Here is a 13,898-nt window from a genome sequence, read left to right as displayed (position 1 = left end):
TATATATGTATTTATAAATAATACATTATTTATTACACCAAGTGCAATAAAATTGTATTTACTGTTTATGCAAGGTGATAAATTTATACTAATTTGATGTTTTCATGACGGGGAAGTCCAGAAAAAGTTTTATAGAAAAATCATCCAAAGATTGGACAGGATTAAACTTTCAAAGTTTAATAAGGAAAGCCCAAAATAGGGAAGACTTTGCAGAGGTCATCGCCAATCTTCGCTAAGAAGACAGCACCTAAAGAAGAAGAAGAACTATATTTTCTTCTCGCTGTGTTTCTCTATCAGCTGCTTCAAACCAAACAATACATTCGCTGTCCTCCTTCTTGGCATAAACCCAAACTCTTCTTGTCCTATTGATGTCTCTTTCCGTAACCTTCAATCTATAGCTTTCTTAAAATTTTTCACTGTGAGCCACATTTACTTTATCCCTCTATAGTACTTGCAATCCTGAAGGTCTCCTTTATATATATACAGTGATACCATTACGCTCTACATTCATACATTGGGCATTCTTCCTTCCTTATATATCCTACTTAGTATTTGTCATATTATTGAACCAAATTATTTTTTTAATATACAGGAATTTTGCTGATAACAATTTACCTGTTGGTTTCTTTGTTAGATTTCTCTGGTCTTGAATACTGCCCAGGTGTTCATTTTTATTCGAGGAGTAGATAAAGGCTAAAAGTTTATGAAAAACTTCTTGATATTGATAATATAGACAAAAATATTACTAGAAATTTTTAAGAAAGTTGCAAATGCCATTAATAAATAGAAGGAAAAACTTAAAATTCCTTACAAGTAATTGAACCAAAAACATGTGATAGAAATAAAGGAGTCGTAACAAAATTATTAGTCCCTCATTGTATCATTCACTAACAATTTTTATGCTGAAGATGGTTGGACATGGTTGAAGTTGGAAAGACACTTAAATCCACTTGGCTGATTCACCGATAATTATACGGAGTTTATTGAAAAGACAGAAAAAAATACTTAAGGAACTAAAAGTTGCTCGTTTATTGGCAAAATGTTTTTTATCTTGTAACAATTTGGACTTGGATCTATAATATATATATATATATATATATATATATATATATATATATATATATATATATATATATATATATATATATATATATATATATATATATATATAATACTCACCTATAATTGTAGCCTCGCAAACGCAACTCTTTATAGACATCTTTCCTCGTTAAACCATTTTTATGCTTATCAATTGAATCAACCCCATAATAAGCAGCAGTATCTATGCTGCTTGAGACTTTTCCTGACACTACCGTAGCTCCACCTTCCACGATTTCAAATCGACCAGAGAAAATATTAATAAATATAGTAAATTTCACCATTCCTGTTTTAGGCACGGTAGTAGCTCTTAAAAATTTAACGTCCTCAAATATGATGTGTTTGACAGTAACCGGAACATCTTCTATAATAGCAAGAGTTTCCCAAATTAAATATAGATATCCTGTCGCTGGAAAGAGGTTTCTTCCTGAAACGAAATACAATTTAAACAGTTTAAATAAAATTCCCAAAACATTAAATATAGTCCAGTCGTCATAGATTTGACCTCTAAAAATTGTACGAATAAGTTAAATTTTGCTGAGAATGTCAATTTTGGAAACACAAAAAATATCTATCTACCTCCAGGGTGGCCATTAAAATCCCGCTGCGTAGGGGGGAAAATGGAAAAAATCGATTTACGAAGAACCTGTACTCCATAGAAAAAATGTTTTGAATAAAAAATGTAGCTAAGATAATTTTTAACAAAAACGTTCATTAGCATTTTTTGTATAGAATGAACCGTTCTCTCAGAAACAACGATTGAAGCGACCGGTGATGTTGAATGCTAGTTACACGCGAAATCAATTTGTATCAACTCGACCGCAAAAATTTGATATCTTTTAATGAGAGTGCCTTATCGACAAAAATCAAAATGCTTTTTAAATGTGGAGAGTACAGTTTTTGTATGCAATTTTTGTATTCTGTATCCTTCGCAGAAGTTATTTCTGCCTTTAAAACACATTTTTATTTTTGCCGATAAGACGCTATGATCATAGGATATAGACTTTTTACCCTTGAGTTGCTATAAATTTTATTTAAAATTGATTTCGCGAGCGTAACTGACATTCAAAATCACCGGTCGCTTCAAGTGTTATTTCTGAGAGAACGGTTCATTCTACACAAAAGTGTTAATAAACATTTTCGTTCAAAATTATCTCAGCTACATTTTTATTAGAAAAACTTTTTTCCCCGGTGTACAGATTCTTGATAAATAGTTTTTTTTCGTTTTCCTCCCCGACGAGAGATACTTTAGTAGGAAGCCGGGAGGTAGGACTGGTAAACTTTTTTGCATACTTTTGGGGTCACAAAATGACATTCTCAGCAAAATTCCGCTTGTTCGTATGATTTTTAGAGGTTCAATCACGTTTCGTCTTCGACGACTGAAGTAATAATTGAAGCTTACTCTGAAACAACGATCTACGAACAACGATTGTGTTATTTTTGGCTACTCTTAAAGTGAAAATTATCAACCTTTGTTGAAATCATTTTAATTGTTGCATGATTGGAAATAGGTCTATTGGGATATCTTACGTTAAATAAAGAAATAACAACTTATTATTACAATATTGACCATTCAAATATTTTTAATATTTAACTTCATTTTGACCAAACGCAACCAGTTATACACATTCTGTACTACGTGTGACTTAAATTTTACAAGAATTTTGGAAGTGTTTGGTTCGTAGAACAATTTTAGCAGTTGTTTTCAATACAGATTTCAGTCCTCTACGAATAAATAGCTTCTCACGACTTTTAAAGTAAAATAATTAGGCAAGCAAGAATTTAACAGTTTAAAATTTCGCATTGAGTTTTCTCTGGTCCGTTTGACCATTTACCACTCGGTATAGCGCTACAAACCATAGCGTTTAGTAATAATAATAATAAGATTATATTACACCAGCAATATTTATATTAGGCCACCATCAAGAGAAGAAAGTTGGAATATCTTGGTCATGTGATGAGAGGAAAAAAGTACCGATTGCTCCACTTAATTATCCAAGGAAAGATTCAGGGCAAACGAAGCGTGGGGAGACGACGTATATCTTGGCTGCGCAATTTAAGAGACTGGTCCCAGTGCACATCTAACCAATTATTTAGAGCAACAACTTCAAAGATACGAATAGCAATGATGATTGCCAAACTCCGTAGCGGAGAGGGCACTTGAAGAAGAAGAAAAATATTTATTTGTTCCATTAAAAATATACACATAACATTGGTATCGATGCACTCTGGTGGCGAGGAAAATGAATTCTCTATTTCAGTTGAATATATGGACCAATTTACTTTATTTATACACCATTTAGATAATTAGTTTGGTGCTTGATTGGTCTGGGAATAGTTATTAAGCTTAATAATGATTAAATATTGATCCGATTTAAGTTTAAGACATACCCAGCCGATTTTTTTTTTGAGTTAGGATGATAAATTACACCGTTTGTCCAGTAAGGTAACTACGCCATCTAGGAAAGAAATTTTAACTACCAACATCTGACATTTCAATCATATGATATTTCAATCAATCTTAAAACGATAAAATTAATTAATAACACTAATAATATTAATCACATTTTAATATAATTAATAATTCGATTAATTTTTTCGCAAAATTGCCAAGAATGTTGTTTTGCAATAATTTTAAAATAATTTCTCAATCTTCCTGATGTAAATCTGGAGAATGTTTGGTTCCATCAAGACGGCTGTTCAGTTCACAACGCTCAAATAATTAGGGAGTACTTAAAAAATACTTTTCCCGAATCGAGTTATCAGTGGAACATACGATATTAAGTGGCCAGCGCGATCTCCAGATCTTACACCCATGGACTTCTTTTTTTGAGAACATTTAGAAAGCATCATCTACGATCATTTTGAGGCTAGAGCCCAAAATTTGGATGGATTAAAAAGCCGAATAAGAGCAGTCTCCAATTCTGTTACAGCAAAAACTATTTTATCTGTCCGCAGAAATTTTTATGACAGATTGGGATAGCGTTAAGCCGCAGGTAAAATATTTGAATTATTTGTGTAGGACATAAAGAATTATATCTTATTTTATTAGAAATTATTTTTTATTTTCAATAAGAGTATATTTTTTGTTTTACCTTTTTAAAGAAATCCGTTTTTATTTTTAATTGAACTACAAAAAATTGTTCACATTATTGAAAACCGATACAAATGCTCCGACTTATAAAGGTAAGTGTATTTTTATCGAGTTTATGTTATAAGCAATGAACCAGGTGTATGTAATGAAAACAAAAATCGACGGACGGAGATGTATATCCCATGCATTGTTACATGTTATTAAATGGTTTTTTCGCTTTCTGTCTAGGTATCAGACGGGATCAGAGAATTACAATTAAGTAGATCGGAGAGACAATGTTGCCGATTTTAGCGCTGTATGTAGTGTGCAATATATAATCCAAAACTTAACGTACTGTAGCACTTAATTGATGAGAGAAATACATAAATATTTTCCGGCTTTTGTCCAAACTTGAACACTGGTTCTGCACAAAAGCTAGTATTATATTCTCTTTTAATAGATCCGAGAAACTATGCATTAACGTATGTATATAAGTAACATTAAAAAATTATAAACCAATGATAAAATTACCGTCAATAACATGCCCTTTAACAAAAGTCCATTGTTGGTCAGTCAATTGAACATTGACGGATCTTGCACCATGTTGACATTTCTTAGACATTTCTAAATTATAAGAAGGAACAAACCAATCACGAGTATGTTCCCATTTAATAAATGGTGAAATCATCCTTGTGCCTCTACTTACAGGGAATGACACATCCGGGTAAAATTTAGCCAACTGAGGATCGTATCCATTAACATAAAAACTAAAAAAAAATGGTTACAATATTAAATTATTAAATGCATTGTTGAGATTTTAAAAATTAAAGAAAATTAAACAAGAAACAAAATTGTAAAAATTGGTAAGAAGGCTTCTTTTTTTATTGTAATTTTAGCTCAAATAATCTTTATCTGTTGAGTAGTGTTTTTCCAGCTATTGATTTGTTGATCTTTAAAACTATATAAACTTACACAAGTAACAATATTTTTCTTTTCTAGCTGATGTTAATGAGATTTTAGTAACTGACGAAATGCCTCACGTAGAAGTTGAATTCATAGATTTAATGGAAGAACAAAGTAACAAGGATATTTTATATGTAAATGGACATGGTCAACTAACTACACCAAAAGACATCTTGGACTCAAAGATAACTGGTCTGTTGATTATTTGAAATTATTGTTAATATAAACTTATATAATCAACAGTATTTTTTCTTTTCTAGACGTTAATGAAATTTTAGTACCTAACGAAGGAGAATTCGTTTTTTCTGAGCTTGGACAATATTAATTATCTTACATATAAAAATTATTTTAGCAGTATTTTGTACATGTCATCTCAAGTCAACTTGAGATGACATTAAAATTCCTAGCAAAATTTAGCTTGTTCGTATGATTTTTAGAGGTTCAGAGGCATTTATGCCGCTGCCGACTGCAGTATTGGTACTGATACATGGGTGTTAAATTAGACAGGATACTATCGTTCAAACGATATTGAGTATAAATGTATTTGCGTTAAACAAACTATATACTTATTTATTCTACTGTGTACTTACTTTCCCAAAATCTTCAAAAACTCGATTAAGTAATTATCTGCATGTTCAGGAACTAACGGAATAACTTTAACGTTATCAATGGCAACATCTAAACTTGGGATCGCGCCAAACCTTAGCACTACTGAATTCTTCTCAATATAATCTAGTTTATTGGAAGTACCATTCATCAAAGCCCTTATGAAATAATCTGCGGATCCAAACTTTTCCAAGTCTTTCTTAGATGCTATGTTTGAGTGGTTTTGCAAGATGTTGGATAGGTTGGCTGCTAATTCTTTTTCTAAAAAATGTTGAAAATATTAAAGCACTAGTTAAAAATTTATATCTTATAATAACCTTATAGAATATAATAAAAACATTAGGGTAACGTTTCGTTAATATTTTAAATTAAAGAATGTGCTCAGAGCCAATCATAAAGTCAAATATTCTAGTTTTTTAATAGTAGAGAGCTACGTTGGATAATATGGCGGCGCTCTTCCTATATAATGTTTGTTTGATGCGCGAAGCATTACATAAAAAAAATTTGAATCATGCTGTTATTCCTCCCGTGTCCTGCTTGATTATAGTGCGTTTACTATCAAATTTGCTATACTAATTTTGTTAACGGAAACTTGAAAAAGGGGTGTAGAGGATCTATTAAGTACTCAGTTTACAACTATGGTTTATAAGCCATACTGTTCTTCTTTGATCTGGCCCCTTCCTTTATCTATCTTGCCTTATTATTATTAAATAAAGTATATTATATCTTTATGGGTGACGCATAATATGACCAAAATGTTCCAGTTTGCGATTTTTAACGGTTCTGACCACTTCTGTAACTTTTCCGTTGCAAAACAACCTCGTTACGAACTCTATCTACCCAACTTATTCGCAGAACTCTTCGATACACTCAGATTTTAAAAGCAACAAGTTTTCTTAGAAGTGTATCCATTAAAGTCTAACCTTTGATACCATATCAAAGAATAATATAACATCTTACTAATCTAATTTTCAGTCTCAAAGTAATGTTCTTTCCACATAAGATTTTTTTGATCTTAAAAAATGTATCACTGGCTTTCTCTATACATATTCTAATTTCTTTGCTTACAGCCCAGTTCTCATAGACTACAACCAAGATAAGTGATACTATTGGTTTCCTCTTGTTGTTCTCCATAAGCTGTTACCACTTCTTGTTGTATTGGCGTTTTACTGACAACCATCACCTTTGATTTGTGATGTTTAACTTCAGTCCATATTCATCACACGTTGTGGTAATCCTATTGAAGTTGAAGTTTTTTGTAACTATTTGCAATTAAAATTGTGTTATCTGCGTACTTCAAATTATTAACATTGATGCCATTAATTTTGATGCCATATTGAACACTATCCAATGCTTTATTAAAAACGAACTCCGAATAAGTGTTAAATATTAGTGGCGACAAAATGCAATTCTGTCTTACTTCTCTTCGTATTTGAAGCCCTTCAGAATTATCCTGATTAATCCTGATGTTTACACGTTGATGCCATCAATATCTTCTTGCTGTTTGTGGTGAGGTATTTAACATCAATACTTACTTGCTAAATAATGGTTATGAGTTCAGTATGTTCTATCTACACGATTAAAGGCCTTCTCAAAATCAATGAAACACATATAAACTAGATGGCCGACATCCTGCATCTCTGAACCATAACCTGAATACTAAATAGTGCTGCTCTGGTTCCAAGGTTATATTGCGGAACCCAAACTGCGTATCACTAAGTTGTTCTTCTATTTTTTGGTACATCCTTAAGTGCAAAATTTGAAGAAATATTTTTAAAACATTGCTCATCAAGCTGATGGTTTGGTAGTTACTAAATATTTTCGCATTTGTTTTTTTATGTATAGTCACAAAAGCCGACAACAGGCAATCCGTTGGTATATAGCCATACATTTTCAAAGAGCTTTATTATTCCACTCACCTTTTTATTCACATAAAGAGTTGGTGATCACATCAAATCATAGATTAGTAACGGAATAACTACAAGGTAATGCGCATACAGTAGAATGAAATTTAAAAGCTGAAAGATACAGAAAATAGGAGTAAATACCAAAAAGAAATAATTGAGGAATTCACAAGACTAGACAGTTACAAAGATGGATGGATACTGTAAGAAAGATGGGAAACATTTAGGTAAATATTATTAAAAAGTCAGACAAGATATGTAAAGGACAAAAGTACAATCGAAAATTAAAGTGAACGAAATTTTGGAACAGGGAAATTAAAGAGTTTGAAAAGAAAAATAAACAAGCATGGAAAACATACATCTATACTGCAGATTCAAGAGATAGAGAAGAATACAACAATAGAAGAAAGAAAGTGAAACAAGCAATGAAGATAGGCGAAAAGAAAGAGTTGGAAAAAATTTGGAAAGGAAATAACTTAGGACTGTAGGATTGATAGCAGAAAATTCTGGACAAGAATTAAAAGACTTAATGTGATAAAAAGCAAGAAATAAGAGCAACGAGAGATAGTCAAAACCAACTAAAGGCTGACAATAAGGAAATTGAAGTAGAAGTATAAACAAAATTTCCAATACTATGACAATACCAATTATAGCACGGGCTAGTGAAAACTGGATACTTAACAAGAAACAGGAAATAAAGGTAAATGCAATAAAAATAAAGCATGTTAGGAAAATAGCAGGTAAGACTAAGTGGAACAGAGTGAGAAGTAAAGATATAATACATAGCATTAGTCAAGCACCAATATTGGCAAAAATCAAAAAGGAAGAAATAAATTGGTTCGGTCATGTGGCAAGAATGGTTCAAACTCGAATGTTGAAGAGAATAATGGAAATGAAAAAGTCAACGAAAATAAGTAGAGGCAAACCAAGAAAGAAGTGGCTTGGCCAAATAGAAGAATATGGAAGGGAACGAGGAAAAACCGTAGAGGGGATGAAAGAATGAGCACATAATAAAAGAAAGTGGAAAGATGGATAAATGATAAACCGGAATCACACTCCGACACTTGAAACATTATAGGGAACAGAAGAAGAAGAAAAAGACTTTTGGAAAAATTTTTTTTCATATATCCAAAAATATACAATTTTCTTGGTTTCATCAAAATATCTACGTCTTATAGTTATTGTAACCATAGTTTTTAGAAATATACTTACTTATTGAAGAACATTCGACGGATCTAAACTTTGCTCTAAAGTTGTCCAATAATGAAGATACACTGACCGTTGCATGGTTGTTAGTTATATTGTTTGCCTGAAAATAAGACATTTTATATAAAAATCTATAGCTAAATGTAATGTGAACATATTCGGGACTTCTAAAAAATCATGGAGAAACTAACAAAAAGTTAAAAAACTAGCAAATAGCAACTTGTTTAGTCCAATTTTTAATTTCTAGTAGTAGAAATGGAAATAAAGAGAGGATTCAGGCAAGGCTGCATACTATCACCTCTATTATTTAACGCTTATTCTGAAGAGGTAATTCGAGAAACTCTGGAAGATGAACAGTCGGCATAAGAGTAAATGGAGTCTTAGTTAACAACATCAGATATGCAGATGATACAGTAATAATAGCCGATAGTTTACAAGACCTGGAAAGACTCATAAGTAAAATAGTAATGTGTAGTAGGGAGTACGGACTCTCGCTCAAAATCAAAAAGACGAAGTTTATAAAAATTTGTAAAAACAACCATAATACTAACGAAATCTTGATAGTAGAAGGCCAGCAGGTCGAAAGAGTAAAAAAGTATACTTACCTAGGAACACTTATAACAGAAAACAATGACTACACTGCAGAAATCAAAGTCAGAATCGAAAAAGCACGTTCTAATTTTATGAAAATGAAAAAGGTCCTATGTGGCAAAGATTTAACATTAGCTCTTAAAGTACGCCTAACAAAATGTTATGTATACAGTGTACTATACTATGGAGTGGAATCATGGACGTTAAATCTAGACACAATGAGACGACTTAACGCCTTTGAAATGTGGACCTATAGAAGAATTATGAGGGTTTCCTGAGTAGATAGAGTTACGAACAATGAAGTACTGAGAAGAATAGGTAAAGAGAAGGAAGTTGAACTACCAATTAAAGAAAGAAAGCTACAGTATCTCGGACATGTGATGCGGGGCGATCTAGCGACTCATAATGCAAGGAAAGATAGATGGCAGAAGAAGCATCGGAAGAAGACGAATTTCATGGCTCAAGAACCTGAGAAAATGGTTTGGATGCAGCTCAAAACAACTTTTTAGAGCTACTGCCTCAAACATTAAAATAAATATGATGATTGCCAACCTCCGTAGCGGAGATGGTACCTGAAGAAGAAGTATATGTTGATTATTTAGTTTAATGTCATTTAATTCAATATAAGTTGGCAATATTGACATTGTGTTAAAATAATTTAACTAAATATAAGAATACTTACCATATTTATTTCTTTTCCTTTACAAACAGCATTTATTTTCTCTACGACGTCGTTAATGGTAGAGGCGCATTCGACCGTTTGTTTAAAAGTCAGTATTTCGTCGAAGTATGCAGCTAATAGTTCGCCGAAAGAATAACCAAAATAGTTCGTTGGTTTAATTTCCAACATCTTGAAAATATCTATTACACCCAGTTGAACTAATATACTTCCTAATATTTGATTTTTAGGGTTACCCACATCGTGTGCTTCAAAAGCATCATTGAGATTAATTCCTTTAGGAAGCAGGATTCGCTGTGCTCTGAAAATATAGAACGATTTAATCTACAAAGTATATACGAGGCGTGTTTTTTAAGTAAGTACCGTTTTGGAATTAAAAAAAGACGTGCAAAGATATGGCAATAATTTTATTTTTACATGAAAGCCTGTACCTTAATCTACTTTTCTACATAATTTCCGTGAATATTGAGGCACTTGTCATAACGTGGCACCAGTTTTTGAATACCCTCCTGATAAAATTCTGCCGCCTGACTTGTTAACCACTGCATTACAAATGTTTTGACTTCGTTATCGTCTTGAAGACGCTGACCGCCCAGGTGTTTCTTCAAGTGCTGGAACAAATGGTAGTCGCTGGGCGCCAGATCAGGGCTGTATGGAGGATGATCTAGAGTTTCCCATTTAAATGATTTGATGAGATCTTTGGTCTGATTAGCCACATGTGAACGGGCATTGTCATGCAGCAAAACGATACCCTTACTCAACTTGCCACGTCTTTTGTTCTGGATTGGACGAAGCAGATTTTTCAATGTCTCACAATAAGACGCTGCATTAACTGTCTCATTACGAGGCAGAAACTCCACTAGCAATACTCCTTTTCTGTCCCAAAAAACTGTGCACATGATTTTCCGGGCAGAAATTGTTTGCTTAAACTTCACTCTTTTGGGTGATGATGAATGTCGCCATTCTATGGATTGTTGTTTCGATTAACAATTTGGTCTAAAAAATCTTCACCTTCACTGTGGTACCGCTCAAGGAAAGTCAATGCACTGCCTAAACGTTGAGTTTTGTGCAAATCCGTCAACATTTTTGGAACCTCATAATGTTTTGTCTGTAAACTTCAACGATCTCACGATGAATATCGATCGGTTTTAAGCCTTTAGCACTAAGAAATCGTATAACAGCCCGTACTTCACAATCAGCGTGACTCACGATTGTTGGAGGTATCTTAAACACTGGAGTAAACAAGTATACAATGAAGAATCAGACTGTAATGGCGTCAGTGCGTAGACAAGAGATGTAGGTAACCAGCGCTCATGCGCGGAACGCTGACCGTAGCGCTGCGGCGGCGGAATCGCAAAACGGTACTTACTTAAAAAACATGCCTCGTATAAACGCATTTAAAATCAAAAACTTCCTTTTGATTATATTATCGTCAAATATATCTCTGTAAACCTTAAAGCTAACTCTAAAGAACAGAAACCTTGATTTTAGTTTACACATTGACGCTCAACGTTTATTGTAACTTATAAATTTTCGGTTCATGGAATATAGGTTCCAATTTATTCCATATAATTATTTCTGTTATGTTAAAATTCCTTTTAAAGTTATTCCAATCTGTTTGTATATGTATTATTTAATTTTTATTATGTTTATACAGGGTGAGTCATGAGGAACTTTACATACTTCTACCATATGTAGAGTCCCTCAGGGAGCATATCATGTGGCCACTAAAAAATGTCAACTCCTCTTCTTTATTAATTAACAGGGTGATTTGTGTAATTGACCATTTATTTCATTATACTGTAGTGTTTACACGGCTCATTTGATTTTTTAAATTTTTGCATGATACAGTACACTACTATCAAGCATTCGACTGGTATTAGCTAAACTAAAAAATTCCAGGACTGGCTTTGGAAAAATTAATTTAGGGATTCGTATTAAATATTACACCCTGTATATATTTTTTTTTTAAAATGCAATAAGTGATTTTCAAACTACATAAATAGCCAATGAAAACGACATATGCGACAATGTTGTCGCACTTTTATTAAATTTTTAGTGAACGATCAAATCTTACCAAAAATAGAACAACCATAATGAAGTATCAAATTATAAGGTAATTAATTTAAACAAATGTTATAAATTTCAAACATTTTAATTGAAATGATAAACTGAGTCACTGCACAACAAAAAACAGTAACTACTAACAATAACGAAGAACAATTTAAAAAAAAAAACTAAAAATATGTACATAGTTATGATAAACCCATAAATTAGAACTGGAAAAGATACAATAATGGTAACAAAATAAAAATAATTCAAAATAGATTTTCGAAATGGAACCCTGCAGCCTGTACACATTTTTGTTGCCGAATTGTTAATTGACGTATTGAATTACGGATACTCTGGGGATCGTTTCTAATAGTATTACAACAATGTATAATTCTATCAATTAATTGTTGTCGGTTATTAATATTCACTGCGTAAACTAGTTGCTTCAATCGTCCCCAAATATGGTAATCAACGGGATTGAAATCAGGGGATCTTGAAGGCCACGAAATAGGACCTGCACGTCCTATCCACCTGTTGCCATAAACATTATTGAGATGTTGTCTCACTGCCAGTAAAAAGTGTGGGGGTGCCCCATCATGCTGAAAATACATCCCTCGGATAGCAACGTTCGCGTTGGCAAGCAAATTCGGCAAAATATTTTGTAGAAAGTTCAAATAGACCTGCCCTGTTAAAGGACCATCAAAAAAGTGAGGACCTACTAATTGGTTATTTATGACACCAATCCACACGTTAACCGAAAACCTTAACTGAGAACGACGTTCTCGAATAGCATGGGGATTTTCTTCTGCCCACACATGTGAATTTTGTGAATTATTTATCCCGTCTCTGGTAAATTGGGCTTCATCTGTAAATAGTGTCCTGTCTAGCGTTGGTCGATTATTGTTAATCCATCTACAAAATTCCAACCTATCGATCTCATCTCCAGCATGTAGTCGCTGAACCATTTGAATGTGATATGGGTATAGATTATTTTTTTGTAAGACTCTACTTACTTTTGATTGAGTAACATTGAGTTCTCGACTTACTTGTCTAGTGCTTATTGTAGGGTTCATAGTAACGGCGTCCATAATGTCATCTTCCTGCGCTTCATCTACATGTCGCTCTGTTGTTTCACTAGGAAAAGTGCCATTTTCTCGCAAATAATTAAAAACTGACCCAAATGTTGGATGACTGGGAGTTCGACGATTAGGAAATCTCCTGCGATATTCTCTACTAGCAGCCCTACCATTCCCATTACAGAATCCATAAACAAATATTATGTCTGCATATTCTGTGGTCAAAAACTGATGTGGCATTTTGAACGAAAGTAACAAAAGCTCTACCAAAACTAACACAATGTACTTAACGTAGATATGACAGAAGAAATATGTATTCTTGTACACATAAATAACAATTGATAATGACAATAATGACAATGGGTCATTATTGTCCCATTTCATTGTATAAAATATCAAGAAACGTCAAACGGTCAACGCCAACCTTCATTTTAAACTTTTTTAGATTTATTTTTATTTAGTACAGTTGATGCAATGTATTATTATTTGACATAAAATTTTAATCATTTACAATCAACAAAAACTAACACATACAAGAGGTTTGACTTTTTAATCAATTTAATTTATTATTTATCGAAAATAATGCCCCAATACGATCTATGAGTAAAACTTTAAAATTGAAAAACAATTGATTCTATTGTAGAGATAAT

The 13,898-nt window shown here is 32.7% G+C and overlaps 1 protein-coding gene across 2 annotated transcripts in view; it reads right to left on the bottom strand.

Moving 5' to 3' along the window:
• The window catches only part of LOC140437744 (fatty acid synthase-like), a 104,221-nt gene that overhangs the window by 34,736 nt on the left and 55,587 nt on the right, over nt 1-13,898 (bottom strand). For both annotated transcript variants that reach the window (XM_072527439.1, XM_072527440.1), the window contains exons 11-15: nt 10,124-10,421; nt 8,857-8,953; nt 5,725-6,001; nt 4,703-4,938; nt 1,180-1,525 (exon numbers count right to left, since the gene is read on the bottom strand). In XM_072527439.1, coding sequence (XP_072383540.1) covers nt 1,180-1,525; nt 4,703-4,938; nt 5,725-6,001; nt 8,857-8,953; nt 10,124-10,421 — 1,254 coding nt within the window. The remainder of the gene's footprint in view (nt 1-1,179; nt 1,526-4,702; nt 4,939-5,724; nt 6,002-8,856; nt 8,954-10,123; nt 10,422-13,898) is intronic.

Source organism: Diabrotica undecimpunctata, chromosome 3 (genome assembly GCF_040954645.1).
Source record: "Diabrotica undecimpunctata isolate CICGRU chromosome 3, icDiaUnde3, whole genome shotgun sequence".
Classification (NCBI taxonomy): Eukaryota; Metazoa; Arthropoda; class Insecta; order Coleoptera; family Chrysomelidae; genus Diabrotica; species Diabrotica undecimpunctata.
The sequence above is the reverse complement of the archived record's forward strand: the minus strand, read 5'-3'. Positions and strand labels throughout refer to the sequence as shown.